The sequence below is a fragment of the Hemiscyllium ocellatum genome, chromosome 21 (assembly GCF_020745735.1).
Source record: "Hemiscyllium ocellatum isolate sHemOce1 chromosome 21, sHemOce1.pat.X.cur, whole genome shotgun sequence".
Classification (NCBI taxonomy): Eukaryota; Metazoa; Chordata; class Chondrichthyes; order Orectolobiformes; family Hemiscylliidae; genus Hemiscyllium; species Hemiscyllium ocellatum.
Genome location: NC_083421.1, coordinates 42,389,636 through 42,415,030, shown reverse-complemented (window position 1 = coordinate 42,415,030; position 25,395 = coordinate 42,389,636). Strand labels below are relative to the sequence as shown.

The 25,395-nt window shown below is 39.1% G+C and overlaps 1 protein-coding gene across 2 annotated transcripts in view; it reads right to left on the bottom strand.

The window, feature by feature from the left end:
- LOC132825844 (rab GTPase-activating protein 1) overlaps positions 1–25,395 on the bottom strand; it is a 182,319-nt gene that overhangs the window by 148,859 nt on the left and 8,065 nt on the right. Inside the window, exon 2 of one of the 2 annotated variants that reach the window (XM_060841384.1) lies at positions 2,634–2,834. The exons of the other annotated variant lie outside the window; for it this stretch is intronic. Coding sequence (XP_060697367.1) covers positions 2,634–2,783 — 150 coding nt within the window. The 5' untranslated portion in view covers positions 2,784–2,834. The remainder of the gene's footprint in view (positions 1–2,633; positions 2,835–25,395) is intronic. 2 annotated transcript variants of the gene reach the window in all.

Here is a 25,395-nt window from a genome sequence, read left to right as displayed (position 1 = left end):
CTGCATCCCTCCTGGAATATCTGCATTACACCTCCTTAAAACAACTAGCAAAGTTGGTCTGGGTTACTTTCTTGAAATGTTTTGAGGGGGTCTAGCCTGGGCTATAACAGGGACTCTATTAAAAGCCCCTGGAAATCCATATAAACAAGATCCATTGACTAAGTTTTGTCCATCAACTTTGTCACTGCTTAAAAACAAAGTGAAATTTGTCAGGCTTGACCTACCCTTCAAGAATCCATGCTGACTCTCCACAATTAACTCAAATGTTAAAGCTTGATTATACAGGATTACTCCTACTACCTCACTTATCTCTTATCAACACTTGTGCTCTGACACCCCATTTGCTAGATGCAATTTCATTCCTTGCTTGATCCCCTTACCCAAATCCTCTCACACTCATCTTGCAACCTCTCAGCAGCCTTGCTCACTCCCTTAGAACGTCACAACATCTTTCACCCTCTTGAACAATCACTAACTGCTGTCCCATCCTCACTAGTCCAATCCATTCACCCCATTTAAGTTACTACAGGAAGGTTGGAAGGGATCTGGATGTCAGAGTCCTTACTCCCTCAAGGAGAGACTATTCTCCCTGGCTAAAGACAACTAGGACAATCCTGATAGGATTCAGAGATATCCAGAAACCAGCGACAATTATGTGTCACTTATAATAGCACTGAAGTGCTGATATTTGCTGGCTGGTTGGTGCGCAGCACTGGGCACTACCTTTCACCATTGGCTGCAATACTACAGCTGTAAAACAGAAGGTAAATGTCCTGCCACATCATTTAAGCAAAGCAAGGATGTTGCAGTGAGATGACCTTGATGTTGAAACGGTCCTGTCCCCAATTCTGCCACTCATCTCAAGATCCACCTTGTTTTTCTCTCCACAGATGCTGCCAGACCTGCTGAACTTTTCCTAAAATTTCTGTTTTTGTTTGATTTCCAGCATCCATAGTTCTTTTGGTTTGTATTCTATATTGCAATCACTAGACTTACGCCGCTAATCACATAGGCCAGTGATTATAGTTTATGCAGTGTCAGTATAACATCCATAATTTACAGTAAAAGGCAAGTTATCAGCAAGTTTACATTTTATGTACCCAACCTCCTACATTTCAGAAACAAATCTCCATACCATTACAAACACCAACACAGTGACAAAATATTCAATGTGCACATGATACTATTCACAAGTTGATAACTGATTAACTCAAGCTATTAACTATTAAAAATATATATAAAATTAAGGATTTGAATAATTACCAGATCCTGCACACAAAAAGCAGTTTTGGCTGATCAGTTTCAATTACAGTATCAGGATGAGAATCTGACTAATTTTTAAACAAAAATAATTTGCTGCTGAATGAAAAGATCCAGTTTAGAATGTCCACAGCATTCCTATACATCCAGTACAACTGAAGAATAAAATTTAAACATATGCTCTAAATTCTAGAAGGCAGAAAATTGCAGGGGGGTGGGGGGGAGATTCAGTAGAGACAAGAGAAAGAGAAAGAGAAGGGGGCATGGAAGAAGGGCGAGTTCACAATAGGGAAGGAGTAGATAAAAAAAAAGGAGATAGTGAAGCAACAGGATTCTTATACATTTATATCACAAGCATTATAACTCAAAGTGTTGCATTTTGATTTATTTAACTGCTTTTTCCTAGGATGATAAAAATACACCTGTCCCTCCATTGTTAGAGTATTGGTCATTGATACTAAAAATAGTTAATTCAATGGAAGCAAGTTGTAAGCTACTGGTCTAGTATTACTCCTGGAGTTTTTAAAATATAGCAAAATGCCATATTGCAATCATTAGGTGTAAAACAGGAAAACACTCAGCCTGTACTTTCTTCCTCTGGAAGCCTTTTAAAATACAAGTTATCTGACAATCAAATTCCCTACATGCAAACAGGCCCTTCTGCCCAACAGGTCCACGTCGACCCTCCAGTAACACACCCAAGTCTCATTTCCCAACCCTATTATCCTACATTTACCCAACTAACGCACCTAACCCTGAACACTACTGGCAACTTAGCACAGCCAATTCACCTAACCTGCACATCTTTGGATTGTGGGAAGAAACCAGAGAACGTGCAAACCCCACACAGTCAAATTTATATTCAAGTTTGTTTTAATTCTACACTGTAGGCAAGCAAATATTAAAGGATTTTCTACATAACATATCCCCAATCAGTGGAATGCTCCCTTCAAAATTTTTCATGATACAAAGGCATGACCAGGTATGGCAAACAACCTACATGGTCCTGCATTCTAAAAACACAAGTCCAAGACACTGAGATTTGAATCTGCTCTACTCTTCTGCTAGCAACTGCAAGTAGTCCAGTGAGTTTCAGTTGAAGATCTTGCAGTTATTGTTTCCTCTCAGGACAATTTACCTCAGATTGAAATAAAATCTTCAAAAGTTTCTATTGGCTCACTTCACCCAAAAGTATTCCTACTTTAATGTAGATTTTTCTTCTCATGTACTTGACTTTATACCACGAGGAACAGTGGCAAACATAACACACTTGTGACCAGTGTGTCACAAGATCATCATCTTGTGTATAGCACACTGCTTCCCAATGAATATTCTAGAGTTTTTAAAAGGTTGAAACACTAACTCCTTCTTACCTTAAGTCCTGTTTTCTCATCATCACTACCATTATTGGTAGAAGGCGTGTCATCACCATGGCGGGAAACCAGGACAAAATCCTCACTGTTTAGAGTGGATACCGAGTCTGAAGAAACACTAACTTTTCCAACTGAAGCCTTGTCATCCATAGCTGCTAAAGCAAAGGCAGCTCATGAATGACGTATAAAACTTAAAAGTACCTGGAAAATAAAATCAAAAACTGATTTAAGAGTATATTATTAATTAAACTACTAGCCCAAATCCTTATTTTTTATTTACTATACATGACTAAACAATGGAAACAAATCACCAGAAGTTTCGTTTGGTGTAAACCAGCAACCAATGTTTTGAAATACCAAATAGATCATTATACCTTGTAATATCTTGGCAACTCAGCCAATAGCCAGTACATGCAACTCAATGTGGATAATTGTAAAATTATTACTAAAGGAATAATTAAAATATGCATTAAGCTGAACTATGGTATAAAATTCTGAACAACTTTACAATGAAAAGCAATATTACAGCTTCGCTACATATTCAAAGAAATTTAGTTGCTATTTTAAAAACAATGGTAGTGCAGTTATGGCTGAAGTAGGGTAAAAAATGCAAGATTCGGTGGGAAGAGTACAAATCTAGAGAAGTTGAGCTATTGCTCCACGTTAATCAGATATTGGAAGCATGAGACATACTTTACATCATTGTAGGGACAGTATTACTTCTTCAGGTAGCATAGATTTGAATGACAGGTACTCCAGATTTTAAAATGCTAAAAATTAAAGCTAAGGCAAAAGTTAACTATATGAAGCTCAACGTCTACTGAAAATTAATCTTCAAATTATGTAATCAGGGTTTTCAAGATTAAGAAATTGTCAAAATTGACCACGCTAAAAGTCCAACTTATAAGACAATATGATAAAAGGGTTCAAATACCAGGAGGCAAATTTTAAAATTAGTAAATCACAACATATAGGTATTCAGCTCAATGTTTTTAGCGAATGACAACAAAGGAAGAGTCAGGGAAAGCACTTAAAGTAGGCAGTGTAAATGACTGCCACAGAAACCAAAATGAGGGGTGTGTAAAAGAATCTGCAAAACCAAAGTGAAAGGGGGTGTGTATGGTTAATGGCTTCTCATCAACAGCGACTTTCTCATATGCCTACAATTTTTTTAAGAAAAATATGCGCTTGCCTACACAATTAGTGCAAATTCATGGAAAACTTCATTTCTGAAATTTTTGTGGTCTTTAAAGTTGTCAAGGGTTATCTCACACGTTCTAAACACTGGGATTTTACACTCCAATGCTGTCATTAACAGTCTGACTGGCTGTTTGTACAATGCTGCTAAATATGGATTATGGATGGTAATAGCCTTCAACATTTTTAGCAATTTCAAATTATTACTTTGTGAGTATACATATTCACAACTTCTATGCTCTGACAATGTACGCGCAGATTTATATCTCCAAGCCTCCCATTATACAGTTAAGTTTCTGAACTAATGTCACGGTTAATTTCAAAAAGTTCTAAAATACTTAGCTGCCCAAAGCAACTGCAGAGTGTACAAGCAACCTCATCATACTATAAAACATCAAGCATTGTGCCATTTTTTGGAAATTAAATTTTCAGCAACAGCCCAAGGCTCTAGTACAAAATTATCTCGATGCTTTGCATTTGTTTACTGTGTTTAGTTGTGAACAGTTTGGAAATTTTGCATACAAGGATTAAAATATATTTCAAGATTTAACAATTCAGAGTCTCAACAATCAAATTATTTAAATAAAAGTATAAAATAGTTGATTTATTAACGCTGTTCATGACATCCCTAAATGTTTCATAGCCAATATATTACTTGTGAAGAATGGTCACTAATGTTATACATGGAACTAGAACAATCAATCTGAATTTCAACGTCACATTAAAATGCTTTGTAAAGCTGATCTTTCCAAATATAAATGATAAGTTTATTAGCAGACTGTAATTCGTTGAGAGGCAATACTATAGCTGAACACTTATTGGTAAGTGCACTAGACTAATAATCCCAAGTTCCAGGATAACACTCTGGGAGAACAAGGATTCAAACTGCACCATGGCACATGAAGTTTGAACTGAATAAATAATCTGGAATTAAGTTAGCCTCTTAAAAATTGATTGTCATAAAAATGCATCTGATTTGTTAATGTTGTTCAGGGAAGGAAATCGGTTATCCTTTCCCGGTCTTATCACGTGACTCCAGACACACAGTAATGTGGTTGACTCTTAAAAGCTCCCGGAAATAGCCTAGCAAGACAGTCAAAAACATAATAGGAATGGGCAACAAATGCTGCTCCAGGAAATGACATCCACATCCCATGAATGAAAGTAAAAGAATTAACACTTTATTCATCAACCCAAGAGCTATATACTTTATAGTTTACCTCTATAAAAACAAATTATGGAATCAAATGCAGTATTCGCAACCAGTTACATCTTTAACCACCGCCACAAACTGTGTGTGTCATTCATAGGTTTCATTCCTATCTAGCCACTGACACAGGGTGAACCAGGCTGTTCAAAATCCCAGTCTTACAATTATCCTAGCTGAGCCCCTGACTTCAGACGCTCTCACAACTGCCCGCCTTCATAAATTTGTCTGTCACAAAACTCTTCATCCATGTCATAATCAAGAGATTTAAAAGAAGCATTTAAAATCATAAGGGAACTGGACAGAGTTGATTGGAATAAACTGTTTCTATTGATGGAGAAATCAAGGACAAGAGGATGCATACTGAAGGTCAATAGAAACAAAGACAATGAGGGAAAGCTCTCTCATGTAGTAAGTGTTGAGGATCTGGAATACATAATCAGCAGATTTAATTGAAGAAGAGGGAACTGAGTTATCAGAGAAGGAAGAGTATGGAGGGGTGCAAGGATAGTGCAGAGTATAGGCACTGAATAAATTGCTGCTTTCATGAGCGAGCACAGACAACAGATACCTATCTTAACCAAATCCCTACTGCACCCTGGAATGCATCAGATTCTACTTTATCACTTCCTTCGTATTGGCCTACAATGCCCTGCCACCTAAAACCTCTCATTTACAACACTTTTTCCAATATTTCTGTAACCTCTTCCAAATCCACATCCTACCACCAAATACTGTTCTCCTCCACATGTTGTTAACAATTCCTTCTCCACACCTTTCCCTGACCCTTGAGGACTAGGCAGTCACCAAGATAGTTCTGACATTCTCCTCTACTTCCCCAACTCCACCACATTTAAATGACTTGTAACCCATCTCTTTGGTCAAGCTTTCGAGCAACATCCCTAATATTTCCTTCATTGAAGGAAAATTCAGATAGAAAAGTGTCCAAGGCACTTATGAATGACTAAGTTAAAAAAAGGTGCTGATAAATACTGTTGTTGTCTGCTTGGTAGGAAAACTGAAACCAGATTAAAATTAGGGAACTGAACAGTAAAAAGGGATTGAATTACCTGGGTATTTCAATCACAATAGTTGCTCCTTATATTCTTAGTTTTCTCTTCTAGATGACCAGAGCTAGCATGTCACTAAACAGAAACCTTATTCAAATTTCCTAGAGAGCAAATTTCAGCAAACTATTTGACACTGCAGTGAGACTAGAGGTGAAATCAGGAGACACTCAAGTCTTTCAAAGCAACCACAAACCCAAACTCCATTCCTATTGTCCTCTCAATAGAATAGGATTGGACTGAAGAGCCAAATTGTAATTCTACCACTTAGTATTCAGCCAAGACAAACCCAACACAGACAAGTGACTTGTTCAGAAACCTGCCCCTCTGTATTTAAAGAAAGGCCCTCTTAAGAATAATTTCTAAAGTAACTTGTGAAAATCTTCACGTTTGAAAATACTGTGTGCTGTAAGAAACTGATCTTCCATCATCAAATGAGGGGCCAAGACCAAAAACATTATCTGCTTCTCTTCACAAAAGGTGCTGCCTAACTTGATCATTCCTGTCCTGTGCTTCAATTTTATAATCAAACGTTTTTGGAATAAATTCTACTTACATATTTAAATACCCTGAACTAAAATGAAAAAAGTGATTTTCAAACGATCACCAAGGATGGTGAATGTCTTTCAACTTGTCATATTCCCTGATAGTTTAATTTTTAAACTCCACGCAACATATGACCCTGATGTTCTAAAGAAACAGCTTCTATTAAGACTTGTATATCTTACTGCACCAAGTTTGGTTTTGAAGTTAGAATAATTTGTTCTCAAACATTGCTCACTTGTTGGTGGAAAAATTCTAAAATCAATAACTATGTGCTTTACAGAGGCATTTTTGTGATTTTAATTACCACCAAATAGTACTAGTGATGATGGAATCCACAGATTACAGTAGTGTCCAGCTACAAAGTTTAAAAACAAAATTGCTTATTTTGATTATTTTATTTCAATTAATGATTAACTAACAATCACCATAACAACACTAGGACACAGAAGAAAATGTCAAGCACAAAAATGAGTAACAGGCCTTTTAAGTCCAATTTCCTTCTGCAAAATGCTTCAAAATTAGGGTATTCAATCCTTTGTCAGTCCTAAATGCTTGTGTTCCATAGTCAAGACTAGGCCGGAAGGGACAAAATAGCTAACACTAGCAGCACCAACATTTATTGCCCATTTACCAAGGTGTCACCTAGAGGGGGATGATGAATCAGCTTCTCAAATGGTTGCAATTACTTTGGTGCAGATAGAAACATTGTGAGATTCAAAGTTTCAGAATTTTGGAAAAGTGCCAATGAAGATCAGTCATACAAGATGGAGTTGCAGGTGGGAGTTGAAAAGGTTTAGAATGCCCTGCCAAATCAGTCTTTGAGATTTACTGCAGTGAGCCTTATAAATGGTACACAATGCAGCCATGTTGCATTAGTACTAAAAGGAATGAATATTTTAATCTGGTGGATGAATGGTCAATCCAGCAAATGCCGCAATGGCTCTGCTAAGTTAAACCAGATACACAGAAAAGCTCACCTCGCCTCATAATCTGTTAAATTATGAGTGACAAAGAACTAGACAAATCCCACTATTTAAAGAAAAACATTTTTTTTTTAAACTCCAAACTCCAAGTAAAGAACATTAAGTATCTACCTACACTGTAAACCTCCTTTGTCTGATCAATGTATCTACTTCCCATTCTACAACACTATATGGATTCAATTAAACCCCATAATTTAGTTTAACAAAAAAAAAGTCTCATTTCAAAACCGGTCAGCTGGGTCAATTTTCCTCTATTTTCCTGTCTGCTTTTCTTCAGTCTTCTCCTTTCCAAATTTTACATGAACAGATACCTTTCAGAGAGCGATTCTGCAGGCGTAGTCTGTTGGTGCTCTGTGTCGCTCTAACTGTTCAAAACGCCCAATTTATTAGGTATAGATTGAATTTAATTGGATTTTAGTATCTTGGGGCATAATTTAAACTGATTGGCTGAATTCAAATTTGTTGTGTACCATGAAAACTCATCGCCATCTATTTGTTTCACAGCCAAATGTTATATTTTTAAGTTGTTCAGCACACTTGCGTTCAGACCTTGCAAGCTTTCACTCTCTCAAAGGTACAGTACACACCTACACCTTCATAACATCTCCTCTATTAAGGAAAAAAATGAACCATCATAATGAAAAGATGGCTTTTTTTTCCTCTATTACTTAACCACGTTACCATGACATACATATGACTAATTATAACTTCTTCCCACATATAACACTGAATAGATACCAATCTCACCTATATTTTCAGTTAAATCAGCAATAACGCATCTGCTATTAAATTCTTACAACCTGATATATGTACAATCTGTAAAATTAAAAGTCTGTAACATAAGACTCCATCGAAATAGTCTCATACATTTTTGGAACGCTTCAAAGACAAGAGTAAGAGGATTGCGATCCATTTATACAAGTGCCTCCAACACATTTTAATGTTTATGTCACGAACAATGTTGTACACCCAGTACCAAACTCAATAGTTCTTTTTCAATCATAGAATATTTTCTCTGGTAGGTGTTGAATTTGTTTGAAAAGTAACCAACTGGTAGTTCAATTCCATCATCAAATTCCTGTAGCAGTACAGTTCCAACTCCTAGGTCACTAGCATCGATGGCAACTTTGAAGGGTTTCAAAATGTTTGGTGTTGCTAAAAGTGGTGCAGTGGTTAATATTTATCTTAAAATTGTCAAATGCTCCTGTTCTGTCCAGCAAATTTTTGTGGTCTTCTTCAGCAAATCTATTAACAGTGCCAATACGCTGCCGACGTTTGGAACAAACTTCCAATAGAATCCGCTTAGTCCCAAAAATCAAAGCACCTCTTTCTCAGAGATTGGTCATGGAAAGTTCTCGATAGCCTTCGTTTTTTGCGTTCCTTGGGGTCAACCGATGCTATATCCCAAGAACATCACCTCTGCTTTTACAAATTCAGTTTTATGTTTATTACCAGTTTTGCTTCTCATTGTCATTCAAAGAATTCTGCCAACTGTACCAGACGATCTTCCCAGGACTCACTAAAGATAACTACATCATCCAAATAGACTGCTCAGTTTGTTAACTCAGCCACATCTCTGTTCATGAGTCTTTGGAATGTGGCGGGTGCGTTCTTCGTTCCAAAGCGCATCACTTTGCATTGATATAGCCCACTTGAGGTTACAAATACAAATTTCTTTCGCCTTATCTGATAAAGGTACCTGCCAATAACCACGCACTAAGTCCAACTTTGTGACATAACTGGCTTGTCCAACTTTCTCGATACAATCTTCCAATCTCGGTACAGGGTATGAATCAAATTTCATAACAGTGCTGACCTTCCGATAATCCACGCAAAATAGTCGAGTCCAGTCTAGTTTGGGAACTAAAACAATCTGAACTCCACTCGCTCTGACTCTGTTCAATGATATCTTCGTTGAGCATGGCCTCCACCTCCTTCTGAACCTGTCAGGTTTTGAAAGGATTACGCCAATAGGGGTGTTCTTTTATCAGAACAGCATTCCCCAAGTCTGCCTCGTGCACAAGAACATTTGTTCTCCCTATCTTATTCCTACATATATCCTCATACTGCTATCACAAACCTTTCAACTGCGTTCTTTACTCCAGAGATAGATAGTTTATTAACCTATCCCACTCCTCAAGAACTTCCTCATTGCTTAACATATTTTGAGGCTCAAATTGTACAAATTTGGATTTAAGACTGTAAGATAGAAGTGGACGTAAGGCCATCTGGCCCATCGAGTACATTCCGCCATTTAATCATGGCTGATGGGCATTTCAACGCCACTTACCCACACTCTCCCCATAGTCCTTAATTCCTTGAGAGATTAAGAATTTATCAATCTCTGCCTTGAAGACAGTTAACACCCTGGCCTCCACTGTGTTCAGTGGCAAATGAATTCCATAGGTCCACCACTATGGCTGAAGAAATGTCTCTTCATTTCAGTTCTAAATTGACCCCCTTTAACTCTAAGGCTGTGCCCACAAGCCCTTGTATGCCACCTAATGGAAACAACTTCCCAGTGCCCACCCTTTCTAAGCCATGCATTATCTTGTAAGTTTAAATTAGATCTCCCCTCAACCTTCTAAATTCTAATGAATACAATTCCAGGATCTTCAGCCATTCATCGTAGGGCAGCACGGTGGCTCAATGGTTAGCACTGCTGCCTCACAGCACCAGGGTCCCAGGTTCAATTCCAGCCTCGGGCAACTGTCTGTGTCCGTGTATTCTCTCCGTGTCTGCATGAGTTTCCTCTGGGTGCTCCAGCTTCCTCTCTCAGTCCAAAACAGGTCAGGTAGTTTGGCCATGCTAAATTCCCCACAGTGTTAGGTGTGTTAGTTAGGGGGAAATGGGTCGGTGTGGACTTGTTGGGCCGAAGGGCCTGTTTCCACACTGTAGGTAACCTAATCTAATCGTATGTTAGGATTTGATTCCTCACACAATGGGGCAGTAACTACCACCTGTTTCTCCAGTGCTTTCTATGATAATAAGGTTTCAACATATTCACATGACATAGGAAAAAACTGTTTTTTCCTATCTGGCATCTTTACCAGATAGCTCACCCGACAACTTTTCCTCAATTTGATCAGGACCACTAAACCTAGCTTTGAAGGGATCACGGAAACAATACTAAATACTAATATGTCGTCCTCAGGGGAAAATGTCTGAGTCTCAGTTTTTATCTGCCATCTGCTTCATTCTATATTGTGCCCCCTTTAGGTGCTGTTTAGCTAACTCACCTACTTGATTTAATCGCTCCCTCACCTCTGACACACAATTCAAGTGTGAGACCTCTGACTTTGGTCCTATCAATTTCTCTTTAAATTTCAAAGTGTCTCTCACTTCATGTCTGAATATTAACTCAAAGGGAGTAAACGGAGTAGATCTGCTTGGGGAATCTCTAATGGCAAGAAACGTGAATGGGATACCTTTCGTATCTTGACAATATGCTCTCAACATAGCTTTCAGGGTCTGATGCCACATTTCTAAAGCTCCCTAGGATTCAGGATGATATGCACTTCATTCAAAAGTGCTGTATACCTAAACTATCCATGACTTCCTTAAACAGCCTAGCAGTAAAATCAGAACCTTGGTCCGACTGAATCTCAGTGGGTAGCCCATACTGCATGAGAAAAGCTATTAACTCCCCTGCCACTCTTAATGCTCTGTAATGGAATTGCCTCCAGAAATCTGGTAAACACGTCCATTATGGTTCAAAAGTACTGGTTCCCACTTCTAGTTCTTGGAGGGGGCGTACACAATCAGTTATAACTCTCATGAAAGGTTTTTCAAATGAGAGAATTGGCAACAAAGGTGCTGGCTTTATTACCACCCTTGGCTAACCGACCATTTGTTAAGTTTAACAAAAAAATTTCAATTTCAAAACCAGTCAGCTGGGTTGATTTGCACCTTTTTTTTGTCTTCTTTTCTTCGGTTTTTTGCTTCACAGATTTCATGTGAACAGATGTCTTTCAGAAAGCAATTCTGCGGGTGCAGTCTGTTGGTGCTCTGTGCCACTATGGCTAACTGTTCAAAATATCCAACTTTTACACATCCGACCATCTCATTGTTTTGATCTCATTTAAACATTAACATTCAAATGCAATTGGATTTTGGTATCTTGGGGCATAATTTAAACTGATTGGCCAAATTCAAATTTGTTGTGTACCATGGCAACTCAGCTCCAGCTATTTGCTTCACAGTCAAATGTTACATTTTTTAAATTGTTCAGCACACTGTGCTTATGTTCAGTCATTGCCAGCTTTCACTTACTCTTAAAGGTACAGTACACACCTACACCTTCGTAATAATGGATAATCGCAAAAGTGTTCCCATGTAAGAGGTGGCTTTTCGGACGACTGCATCTGCATCAGCTCTCCAAATAACAATGACAATGACAATGACATTCTCTAGCCATTTTATCCCAAACTCTTACACATTGTTTCTTGTCAAATAATTATCTAGTGACCTCTTGAATGACTTGATTTAACCACTCCTGGCAATGCTGTCTCGACCCAAACCTTTTGTGTAAGAAAGTGTCATGTAAAGGACAATTCACAAATGCTACCTCTCTTGCTGGCCAAGTTTGCATGCTGTCCAGCTCTTGAGGTAGCCATGCAATTCTCTAGTGATTATGAATAATTGACTTCATTAAGCAACTGTGGAATTAGATTTTATTGTTTGCGTTTAGTTGTTAAACCATTTCGGTGAGGAAGCAGCATTTTTTGTTCTTGCGTTAGATGTTAATTTTTCTTAAGCACACTTTGATGTCCTGAGATACTTGAACTCAAACAGCAAAGGCAGTAGCTGTGCAGATTCACTGCTGTGTCAGACAGCAGTGTAGGTTTCTTTCTCGTTTGATTCTCTGACCATATGGTTCCTGCCTTTGTCACTCTTCCTCCTTTTTAAAGTGCCATTGTCTTGATTTTTTTTCTCTCCCCACCACCCCTCAAAAGTTGCAAAACAATGCAACAGCTTACAACATACTAACTATTGTACAGATAGGTAAGTAGAAAAGGTCTTTATCCTGGAATGAAGGAGTCCAGAGCCAGAGAACATAGGTTTAAGAGGAGAAGGAAAAAATTTAAAAGGAACCTAATGGAAATCTTTTTAAACACAGGATGGTGCGTGTATGGAACACGCTGCCAGGGGAAGTGAAGGAGACTGGTATAATTACAACATTTAAAAAGACATCTGGATGGGTATACAAATAGGAAGGGTTTACAGGGATATGGGCCAAGGGCCAACAAATGGGACGAGATTAAATTAGGATATTTGGTCGGCATGGGCACACTGAACCAAAAGGTCTGTTTACGTGCTGCACAATTTTATGACTCCACGTCTCTGAAAGGGGGAGGGGTCCGAACTAGGGGGAATCAGGAGGTTAAAAACTGCCTATTGGTTGGGTAATAGCTGGTTTTAGTTGGAGGCCAATTATCTCAGCCTCTGAACATTGTTCTAGATTTCCACAGGGTACTGGCTTATGTCAAACATCATCAGCTGCTTCAATATCATTCCTCTAACAAAAGGTTAGAGATTTGAATACTTTGCAATGTTCGGTATTAGTCATGACTCCACAGTTACTGAAGTGGTATTACTGCTAGTCGGTGCAGACATATCTTCCCAACTTGAATGTTGGTACAAGGGCAAAAAAAAGCATGCCACTCAAGTTGCCAAACAATGACCACCTTTCCTCCATGTCCAACAACACAACTAGCACTGAATGCATCCACATCCTCAGGGTTAACCATGGACTAGAAATGTGTGCTGTCTGCTGCAGCTACAAATGCTATGACTACAGGACACCAATCAGGAAATTTTGCAGCAAGTAACTCACCTCCTGACTTTCAAAAGTATCTCGACTATTTCCTCTCTAATTTGTTGTTGGAACTATAAACTATAAACAAGCTTGACATCATCCATGCAAATCATTGTGTTTGACAGTCCAGAATCCAATCTAACACTAAATATTAATTTCCACTTGGTACTGTGACAACAGTATACACTCCAAGATGCACTGCAGCTACCTCCTTTGAAAGCAATTTCTAATTCAGAACTTCTAACATCCAGAAGGTCAACAGATGCATTAACACCACCACCCACAAGCTCCCTTGCAAGTGACCCACCATTCTGACTTGGAACAACATTGCCATTCCATCACCTTCACTGGGTCAATCTCCCAGAATCCCCTCCTACACAACACTATGAACTCACTTGAACTGCTGTGGTCCATGAGGTGTAAATCAGTGACTCATCACCACCTTCACAGTGAATTAAGGATGTTAGGCTTGGGCAATTAAATGTCAGCCTTGCCAACAATGTGCACAGATACATAAAAATGAAAGGAACATCAATTGATGATGCTGAGCCGAGGTCACTGTGCTGAGGAATATTTGCATTGATGCTTTGGTGTTAAGTGATAGGCCTCCAACAATAAAAAACATACCCCTGTGGCTCAAGCATATATTTCTTCTGAAAGTCCCTGCGACTAAAAGTGTTACTACATTTTTTTTTTAGATTAGACTTACAGTGTGGAAACAGGCCCTTCGGCCCAACAAGTCCACACCGACCCGCCGAAGCGAAACCCACCCATACCCCTACATTTACCCCTTACCTAACACTACGGGCAATTTAGCATGGCCAATTCACCTGACCCGCACATCTTTGGACTGTGGGAGGAAACCGGAGCACCCGGAGGAAACCCACGCAGACACAGGGAGAACGTGCAAACTCCACACAGTCAGTCACCTGAGTCGGGAATTGAACCCGGGTCTCAGGTGCTGTGAGGCAGCAGTGCTAACCACTGTGCCACCGTGCCGCCCACTAACTTTGATGCCACATAACCATGTGCTACCTTGATGGCAGCAAACTGCATTTGGATGGTTATATGAATATGAAGGGTTTGGAGGGATTTGGGCCGGGTGCTGGCAGGTGGAACTAGATTGGGTTGGGATATCTGGTTGGAATGGACGGGTAGGACTGAAGGTCGGTTTTTATGCTGTATATCTGTATGACTATGACTTTGTTTTAACTGGCACTTTATGAACCAGCAGTCTTGATTAACCGACAAAAATTATATACCTCAAATAACAAAGTTTACTGTATTTGTTCAAGAGACTTAATATCCAATTTAACTTACATATGTAAGTGTTTCACCATTATTCTAAAATAACAAATGTTCAAAGAACTCTTCAAACAGTAAGCCATAATCTTGCTAATGTGAGAATTGTCCTACTTGATGTAAACAAATATCTACAAACCAACAACAAACTACTACTCTACTTTACAAAAGAAATTTTAAAAACTACACATACGACAATTCAATAAATAATTAAACAAAATAAATTATATTACACCACTCAGCACAACCCCAAAGCTCCCCATCATCGGGAGCACTAGTTAGCATACCCATATTTATTCAGGATTCTTCCTCTCATGGTACCCAGCCTATCTGACCCAGGTCTTACAGTTAAATAAAGGCCCTAGTTAATATAGCCAAACAAGTCTGCTTCAACGTAGTTCAGAAAGGGCTGCCACACCTTATAAAAGAGTTTCATTTTTTTGGTGCACCATACTTGGAAGGAAGTCATGGGGAATATGTTCCATAATTAACCAGAGGCCGTTCAGAGATCCAACTCATCCGAAAGCTCTTCCTCGCGCAAGAAAGAAAGAATATTAAACAGCTTCTTCCCATGCTCATCTAAAGGAGGCAGATTTGGCATGCACAAGAGGACAGATACCGGATCTACTCCAGTACTTGCAAACCTTGTGGTACAATCACAAACAATGGGTAAGAGTGCCAATACCTATTCTGTACTTGGGGCACACTGGAGACACTCCATTTTTAAAGTTCATAAGCTGGTCTGGGACCAAATAGGCCAATAGCTCGGTGAAGAACCATCAGCTGCATAGCCTGTGTTCTAATACAAATCCAGATCTTGCTCATGTTTTCCCAAATGTTCTCCCATACCTCTGAAGAGACCTCCACTCTCAATTCTTGCACCCAGATCCTGCAGAGCCTTTTAATATCTTTCCCAGTAAATGGTAAAGGGTGCTAATCGAGAGAGTACCTGTAGTCTGAAACACTCTCCTCTCTACCATCGGACCTATAAGGATCAACCAACAGTGTGGTCTTTTTCTAGACAAAGTCCCTGATCTGAAAATAACAAAAGAGGTCCCTGCTGGGCAATTCATATTTGCAACTCAACTGATCAAAGAACATCATGATCTCCCCCTCAAATAAGTCTCCCAGACAAGAGACTTCCCTGGTCACCCTAAAACCAGAATCCATTAACCCTGGCCAAAATCCTGGCATTCCTACTATGGGGGGTGGAAAAGGAGGTTTTATATAAAGTGCCCTCGCTTTGTTGCATTGCTCTCCATGCTTTAATGATATTGATGACAATCGGATTCCAACAATACTTCATGACTGTCCTCACCTTATCCATAAATAAGTAATTAATAAGGCTACATATTGCCTGGGAGGCTTCAATATCCAGCCATATTGACCTCAGATCCTGACAAGCCCAATCATTCACAAAGGATAACAGGGAGCTTATTTGATAGTTCTTAAAATCTGCAAAGTCAATGCGATTAGTAAAAATCTCTACCATAGGACTGCTATATAGCACTTCCACCCATCAAGACCCACCAAGACCAAACTGCCCCAAAACATAAAGGTATGGCCATCCCACCTGGTCAAATACCTTTTATGCATCGAGGGAGACCACCAAGCCCATAATTGACCTCTCCTGCGCACCTGGAACATGTTCAGTACTCTAAAGAGAGGACCTACAACCCTTAATAAAACGTCTTTGATCCTCCTTTACAATAAAGGGCAACACCTTCTCCAACCTCAGTGCTAGTGTCTTAGTCAGAATTTTAAAATCCGAAATTAGCAGCGAGGTGGGCCTATACGAAGCACAGTCCTCACTGTATGAATATTTGTATACGTCCAGCATTGGCCCAGCCAACATATTCATAAATACCTTTTAAAAAAACTCACTGGGACAGCTATCTAGGCCGGGTGCCTCACCAGTTTGGAGCTGCCTTGCTGTCTCTGTATCTCTTGCACCACCAAGGGATCATTCTAAAGGGATGCCTGCTCAAAGGTCACACCTGAAATATTCAGGTTCTTAAAGAAGGACTCCATCTTCATCAACCTTCTGACCAATACAGCTTGGAGCAAAATTTCCAAAGCGCCACTTTGATCTTTTTGGAATCACAAGAAAGAGTACTAGCACCCTCTATAACAGATGTAACAGATTTTTTTTTGGAGGGGGAGGCGCACGGCTCTTCTTCCTAGCCAAATATGCCAGGTATTTACCTGGCTTATCACCGTACTCAAATAGCCTTTGTTTCGCGAAAGAGGTCTCTCTTCGCTATCTGAAGAAGCTCGGTGCTCAGAGCAGCCTGAAGAGCTGTGATCTGCTATAAATTAATCACAGATGGCCTATCAAAGTACACAGTCTTGGGTGCCTTCAGCCGAGCTTCAAGCATACGCTGCTTCACTGCCCCTGTTGTTTCTGGCTAGCTGAATAAGAGATATGATTCCCCTTGCATGGGGCTTGGCAGTCTCCCAGAGCACTGATGGGTTACTGGCCATACCCAAATTGATATCGAAGAATGCTTTAAACTCTCTTGGAAAGTACTCAATAAACTTACTGTCCTTCCGGAGAAAAGGGCCCATGTACCAATGCTACAAGCCTATCCCATTACCCCTAACCTCTAAATACACTGCCGCATGATCAGAAATGGCTACATTCCCAATTTTACACAACAACACTGAATCCAATAAAGCCATGGAGCAAGAAACAGATCACTTGTGTAGCACAAGTACGGATTGAAACGGTAAAGTGCCTACCTGCCGGGTGAAGGCATCTCCATAATCCACCAATCCCAACTTCCCACATAAGTCCACCAGTTGTTTAGATTGTGAGGTGGTGCCCGGGAGACCTTTGAGCAGCCTGTCCACTAGATGCAGAAAAGGCATTTGACCAGGTGGAATGGCCATACCTTTATGTTCTGGAGCAGTTTGGTCTTGACGGGGTCTTCGCCTATAATCATATAGCACACTCCAAGGGCCGCCAACCTGGAAAGCCCATCCGTTAAAAATTCAAGTGTGCGCCCTGATGGCAGGGGGGCATTAAACATTGAGAATACCATACTCCTCAACATGTATCAAAGCTTTGAGGATCACAAACTGCCAATATTCATCCTTAATTTGAGCTAACAACTGAAATGGGAGATTCTTCTGAATGAGTACAGCCAGACGCCTACATCTAGAGTTAAAAAGATGAGAAAACACTTGGCCAAACCCTCCCTGCTGCAATTTTAGATTACCCTTGCCATCAAGATGGATTTCTTGCAACAGAGCGACATCAACCCTCTCCTTTCTTAGACTCAAAAGTACTTTTTTTTCTTAATTGGTGAGTGACTCCCCTTAATATTCCAGGTGCGCCATTTAAACGAGCAACTAGCCATAACCATCTGAAACAGTCCATGAACCCCCAAGAGGAAGAACGCTACTCACAACACGCTGAGTGGAAACAACGAAACACGCAGTCTAAAAAACATAACTACACCTACAATAAATCAATACAAAAAGTAGATAATAGGAGACTTTCTCCCTTGCCCATAGGGGGCAGTCTCACTCCCACAAACACTTTTACGGCTCCTTCAAGCTGAAGTTGCACCCCAAATCCAAGCAAACAAATGTAAAGAATACAAAGAAATCAAATATGGGCATTTCACCTGTACGTCGACCCCCGTTATTATTGGGAAAAATCAAACCAAAAAAATTCCAACACTTCCCAAACCCCAAAAAAGCGAGAAGAGAAATGGAAAAGAAACACATTAAAAGGGACAAAACCAGACAAATGAAGCAAAGAACAGGTAAAAAAGGAAGCAATTCTGTCCATATTGCTTGAAGCAGCCAGTCTATTTTAAAGTGTCGAAAAAGTCCTTCGCCTTTTCCGATGAATTGGAGACATGCCCGGACTCTGTGTATGAAACATAACACTGAATATCCAGATGCCTCAGCCTCTTCTTTTCTTCAAAGGTCTTCCTCTGATGTACCACAGCTGCAGAAAAGTCCTGAGAAAACAATCTTCGATCCCTTGTAAATCAGGGCCTGCAGATCATTCCCCAGCATTCTGGAAGCTCGTAATACCTTTTGCTTGTCTCTGTAGGACTGGAATCGCTGTGTGTGTGTGTGTGTGTGTGTGTGTGTGTGTGTGTGTGTGTGTGTGTGTGTGTGAGTGAGAGTGAGAGTGAGAGTGAGAGTGAGAGTGAGAGTGAGAGTGAGAGTGAGAGTGAGAGTGAGAGTGAGAGTGAGAGTGTGAGAGTGAGAGTGTGAGAGTGAGAGTGAGAGAGTGAGAGGGGGGTGCTAGTCCAACCTGGGTCTGCGCACTGCCACCTGGAGAGCTCATTCAATCTGTACCTAGCCCGCCTCAGCTTCCCATCCTAAGAACTACTGTAGCCATTGCTCAAAAAAGCTGACTAGATGATCCCCTTCTTCCCGCTCCGGCAGCCCAATAACACGGATATTCTTTCTCCAACCTAGATTTTTGAGATTTTCTCCTATAAGTCCTCTCAATCTTTCTTCAACACTTTTACAAGGCATACTTGCCAATTCTCTCACTACATAATTCACATTATATTTTTTCATTTGATAACCTTGCTTTTAATGGCTCCCCAGAGCCAGCTACCATCACCAACACCTTGTCTCAACAAATTTCAAACCTCAGCCACTTGATCTGCTCTAGTTTTCAGCATTTGTTGAGCACCCTTCAAATGTGCTTTAGCCACCACACATGCTTTGGTCAAGTTCTCCCTGATGTTTGAAACATGGGTTGGAAACATTATTTGAGCTTTGTTTATCAAATTCACTTAAATCATTGTAAGTGGCCCGCTGACCTCATTTCTTAGTATGAGTTCAAAGGGACTAAATTCTGTACAGTCACTGAAAGCATCTTAATAGCAAATGGTATTTAATTCCATCCATTAGGACATTCATATCAATAAAATCTAATTACAATCTTCAAAGTTTAATGTCATTTTTCAAATGCACCCTGAGACAGCTATGATAAATAGATGTAAATAGTTTTATTTCTAAACTATTTAGCAGTCATGTGAATATTTGTGACATAAAATTTTTTACCTATGATCTGATTTTATTCCTTTTTGTAATCCATGTCTGTTAAAAAAAACTGAACTAACCTTTCCACTAGCATTTTTGCAGCAATCCTTCCGAAAGGCACTGCTTCAGGAAGTCTTGCAAAGACACCTAGATATTGTTAAAAACTACTGATTTCTATTTCTGGCTTTAGGAAGTGGTTCTACACATCTATTAAGATTCTCCTGACCTGTTATTCACAAACTATCAGAATGGAAGATACAGGTTTTGTTCAGGGTTGGGGTTCTCCCATTACTGACATGTATTGCATGTCTGGCAAGATTTGACTACATTTTTATGCAATTCTAGCCAATAAATTGTTTTGATATTTTAGTCTGGGTTTTCTCAATACCTAAGTGACCTGCCATTGGAAATCTGTGAGTCACTTATACAATTCATTATGATATGCAGACAGAGTTATCTCCTGATGGGCCACTGCCCCTTTGTCATTGGCTGGTATTTGAGGTGGTTTTCATTTCCTCAATGCTTTGCCTTTCAAATAACTCTCGGGTATTGTTTCTGACCATCTCCCAGCAGACCATTTGATATGATGTTTATAATTTCAAATCGGGTTTATTGTGTTTTTTTTTAAATCAAAGATTATGGACTAAGCATACAGGCTTCATTCTCTTTATCTTCACCATTTTAGTTCAATTTTCAAAAGGTGTATCTCAATTTCCAGATCATCTCCTGGTTTCATAAACTGTTTTGCTTCTGTTCCAGTTCTATGGACCTCACACAAAAGAGTCAGAAACAAAACCAGGATTTTGTTCTTACAATATTTCAATCCCTTGTACTTCTGCCAGTTGTTCTATTACCCTTGGTGAGGCCAATATTCTTGAATATGCTTGAGCATTTCCCAAAATAAAATCAATTCCATCTATAGGAATTTGTTTCACAACTCCCACTATTACCCCATTTACCAAATCCCTCTTTAACTTTGTACCTCCATTTATACTTCCACTTAATATTTTTCCCTGCACTAACCATTCTGAAAGAAAAAAATGTCTAATCAGTGACTGACTTGCCCCAGTGTTTCTCAATATCATACTGATATAACTCATTGATATGAAACATCAGGAAATAACTCCTCTTTTGAGATAAAATACTCAACCGCCTGTGGTTTGATTCTCCTCGTCAATATTCCAAGATTTTTCAGAATTTTTGAACACTATCTTCTTAGTATATTCTAACGAAACGCGCTCCTTTTATACTGCTGCAAGTGTTAATAATACCTGTTTTCTTTCCTCATGTCCCCTTTTTTGATGACTCCTTAAGACAGTTCTGCTATAAAGTCTCCCAATTAATTTTCAGCAATTGGCTCTGGTATGTGCAGTCTTACTAAAATGGAAGCATGCTTCTTTACATCACTTTTTGGTTCCAGGCTCTCTCTTCTTTTATATGGAATCTGTTCTAAAACTAGTACCTCTTCCATTCTTCTTTGCTTTAACTGGTCCAGGGCCAATTTATGTTCTCTAATTTCTGTACTACTTTGGGAGTTCAAATCTCACCACAACACATTTATATCCAAAAAGTCAAACATGCGCTATCTTAAAAAGAAAAATACAGATTCCTCAAATCCAGTGATTTCAAATCTTACCAAGCGGACCCAAGAATTATGGTCCTAGCTGATATTACTAGAAAAGGAATGAGTTCTACTGCAAAGGTTCTCATGAAGCGGAGAAAAAAAATTGAAGGAACAAAGCAAAGCATAACAGATCTCAACACTTGAAACTTATCGCCACATTGAAATGACTGATATATAGCACTACACAATTTAAAATCCTAATCATAAATCAACATTGCAAAGCAGCTTTGAATTTACAGTCATATCGCAGTCATGATGTGGAGGTGCCCGTGTTGGACTGAAGTGGACAAAGTCAGAAGTCACATGACACCAGGTTATATTCCAAAAGATTTATTTGAAATCACAAGCTTTCAGAATGCAGTCCCTTTGTCAGGTGAAGTGAGAGAGAAGAGCACGCACACACACAATTTATAGGCAGACAGATCAAGATGATACAAATAGTGTGACTGGAGTGGGATGATAGGCCATTTCTTTATCCATTAGTCAGCTGTTGACACTTTACTCACACCATCTAACACACTTGGTCATCTGCAGATGTATTATTCGACACTCCACTCACACGATTTGTATGATCTTTTGATTTCTCTGCCTATAAATTCCACAGGAAAAAGTGAGTACTGCAGATGCTGGCGATTAGAGTCAAGAGTGTGGTGCTAGAAGAACACAGGTCAGGCAGCATCTGAGGAAGAGAATCAACATTTTGGGCAAAAGCCCTTCATCAGTTCATAAATTCCATGAATGTGTGCTCTACTCTCTCACTTCACCTGACGAAGGTGCTATTCTCTGAAAGCTTGTGATTTCAAATAAACCCTTTGGAATATAACTGTCATGTGACTTCTGCCTTTGTCACATCATAGTGACAGTACAAATTGAAACACATCCAGGGACAACTTAAAACATTAGTGTGGACTCAGCACTTCTTCCTAACTGCACTTCAAAGGAGAATTTTGAAAAGGGATTGATTAACAGAGAGCTTCATATATTTGATCCCTTCTTTCACAATATACAAACATTTTATATTTCATGTGACTCTTGTTGTTCGATCTTTAGCCTCCATGTGACATACATTGTAACTGCCCATAATTTCCAGAACTAGACAAGCCACTTGTTACCTTACGTCAATCAAGCAGGTACAGCTCATGGTGCCATGGTGTCATTTAACATCACCCAAGAAAATCTGCATGTGAGAACACTGGACAAAGACAGGATCTGAGACAGTTGTAACGGCCCTATTGTTAATAATCTCACACTCACAGTAAAAATGAGAAATCCGAAGTGATGCACTGGAGTGATGTTGGCACCCATTGATCAACACCTCAGTGAGTGAGAGAGTGTATTCTTAAATAAAAAAGGCAATTTGCTTTGGTCGTCTGCCTAGCTTTCTAGTTTATATTAATTATATTCCCTGACATCCTGTGCATTTACAAATGCATGCCTGTGTTATACTTGCTCAAATGAATAATTAAAGGTGGATTAAATTAAGAAGTGAACTGGATAACAAGCAGAAATCCACTATAATCTTGCCATGTTTACAAGTGATATAGCTCTTTCAATGGAAGAGAAAGTGGTTTCCCTTTTATTAAGCATGTCGATTCCACTTTTGATAGAATCCAATAACAAACATTCAAAGTAACGGCATATTTGGTTAAGTTACGTTCGTATAATCAGGAGACACCCAGGAAAAAAATTTTCTGATCATCCATATTTGTTTGAAGTTTAGCATTGAGAAACCCAAGTAAACACTCTGAAATCACTGCCTGGATTATCAGCACAGATAAAAGAACTTTGAATATCTCAAAGCACTTTAGTCATTTTTGTAGAGTACTTCTGAAAATGTGTTCTCATTGTGACAGCCAAATTGCATGCAAACATCATTAAGATACGGGTAATATTATCTGTTTCATTCACATTATGAGCGCTAAACTTTTGGCTCATGCACCAGGAAGAACTACTGTGCTCATCTTCAAGAATGCCATACTCTTGCCCACCTGTGGAGACAGACAAAATGTGGGTTCTATGCTTCATTCAAATGAGGACAACCCCAAAAGTTCACTGCAGTCTGATTTACAAAATGGGCTTTGAACCAACAGCCTTCTGATGCCAAAGCAATCATGAGTCATGGTGAAGCCCTTCAGTTTTATATTTACACAAGTCAGGAATGCCAAGAGTATTGTTCTACAAGTTAAGTTGGCAATTAATATTTTTTAATCCATCACAAAAGGGAAAATAGATTTATGCATCTTTAGATAAAATAAACCTCATTCAAATGAGCCGTGAAAATGAATTTACCCAGCTGAGGAATCTACCAAACCAAAAAAAACTTTCCAAAACTGTACTGATAAACAGCCTTCAATGTTAAGCTGACTTCATACAATATTGCAAAATCCATAAACCAGTTCTGCAAGCTCTCAATTTTACAAGTATTCATTTATAACTTTACTGAAAAGTAACTTTCATCAACAAAATAATTTTTAATCTGTGAGACATGTAGTTTTGATTAAATGGTACATTATTTGTACATGTCACAACTTTCCTTTTTAATGCAGTTACATTTTAAAAGTTATTTCTCGGTTGCTAAATCAAAACCTCATCTGAAACAGCATTAGGCAACTTACTGCCAAGTGTTTTCACAACAAGCTGAACAAAGGAGAAGCTGAAAATCAAATCAACACCAGCCTATTGTCCAGCAAGTTTATTTGGAAGTACTAGCTTTCGGAGCACTGCTCCTTTATTAGGTAGCTTTTCAGTGATTTTTTTTAAAACTGCCACCCCAGTCCAACACTAGCACCTCCACATAATGGAGAAGCTCACAGCCTCCTTTTGTTGCTTCCTTCAAAACGAGCAACTGGAGGGCAGGGAATTTGGGGAGTAGGTCATTGGACCCTTTCGGCTGCTTCACCAGCTCCCCTTTGATAAGACCATGGCTGATCTAATTGTGCCTTCCACTCCACTTTCCTGCCTACTCCCAATATGTTTTGACTCTTGTTAGTCCAGAAAACATCTACCTCTGCTTTAAAATATTCAATGACTCTACCTCCACTACTTTCTACATAAGCAAATTCCACAGACTCAAACTGCACATAGTGTCCCTCACAAGGGAGAACCAAACTTTCAGCATCCACCTCTCATCCTTCTAAAGTCCAAACCAAGGTTCAACTTTCCCTCATAAGATAAGCCCCTTCACCCCAGGAACTAGTTGAGTGAATTTTCTTGGAACTGCTTTTAATAGAATTACATCCTTTCTCAAAATAACTACAAAAATTGCACAAGTACTCTAGATGTGGTCTCACCAATGACCTGTACAGGCACAGCAGAATATCCCTATTTTCATATTTAAAATATTTCCTTGCAATAAATGCCAGCATCCCATTTGCATGTTGAAACATTAAAGTACTGCATCGGATCATGGTTAATACATAGAAAATTACTCATAACTAAGCAATTTCACATTAGCCACATCTGAAGTTTGAATCAAACAGCACCTCACTGTTTGCTAATTTGAAAGAAGTTGTAGTTCAAATTGTGAATTCAAAATTAGAAACCAATGTCTAATTCAGCTCCAAATATTAAGCTGTTAATACTTTATTATTAATATTCATTGTTAGTTTATTTTTAGTTAAAGTTAACTTCTGGTTTAAAACAACATTTAAGGAGAATTAGCCAGTGTTAAATTGGCAAATTCGAACATTAACTGCAATTGACAAAATAAAAGCAAAACATGAAATATACATATTCTATGATTACACATCTGATAAAATACAATTCAGATACCATAGAGCCTTTTGGCAAGTACACTACATATGCATTTGCACTCATGACTTCAAAGACAATTCAGAATTAAGAACTGTAATGTACATAGTTCACCTGAAAAGATGTCGACATGGATACCACCATTATACATGGGGACACCACCCACCACGTTTGCGGCAGGCACTCACGTGACTCAGTCAACGTTGTCTATCTACGCTGCAGGCAAGGATGACCCGAGGCATAGTACAC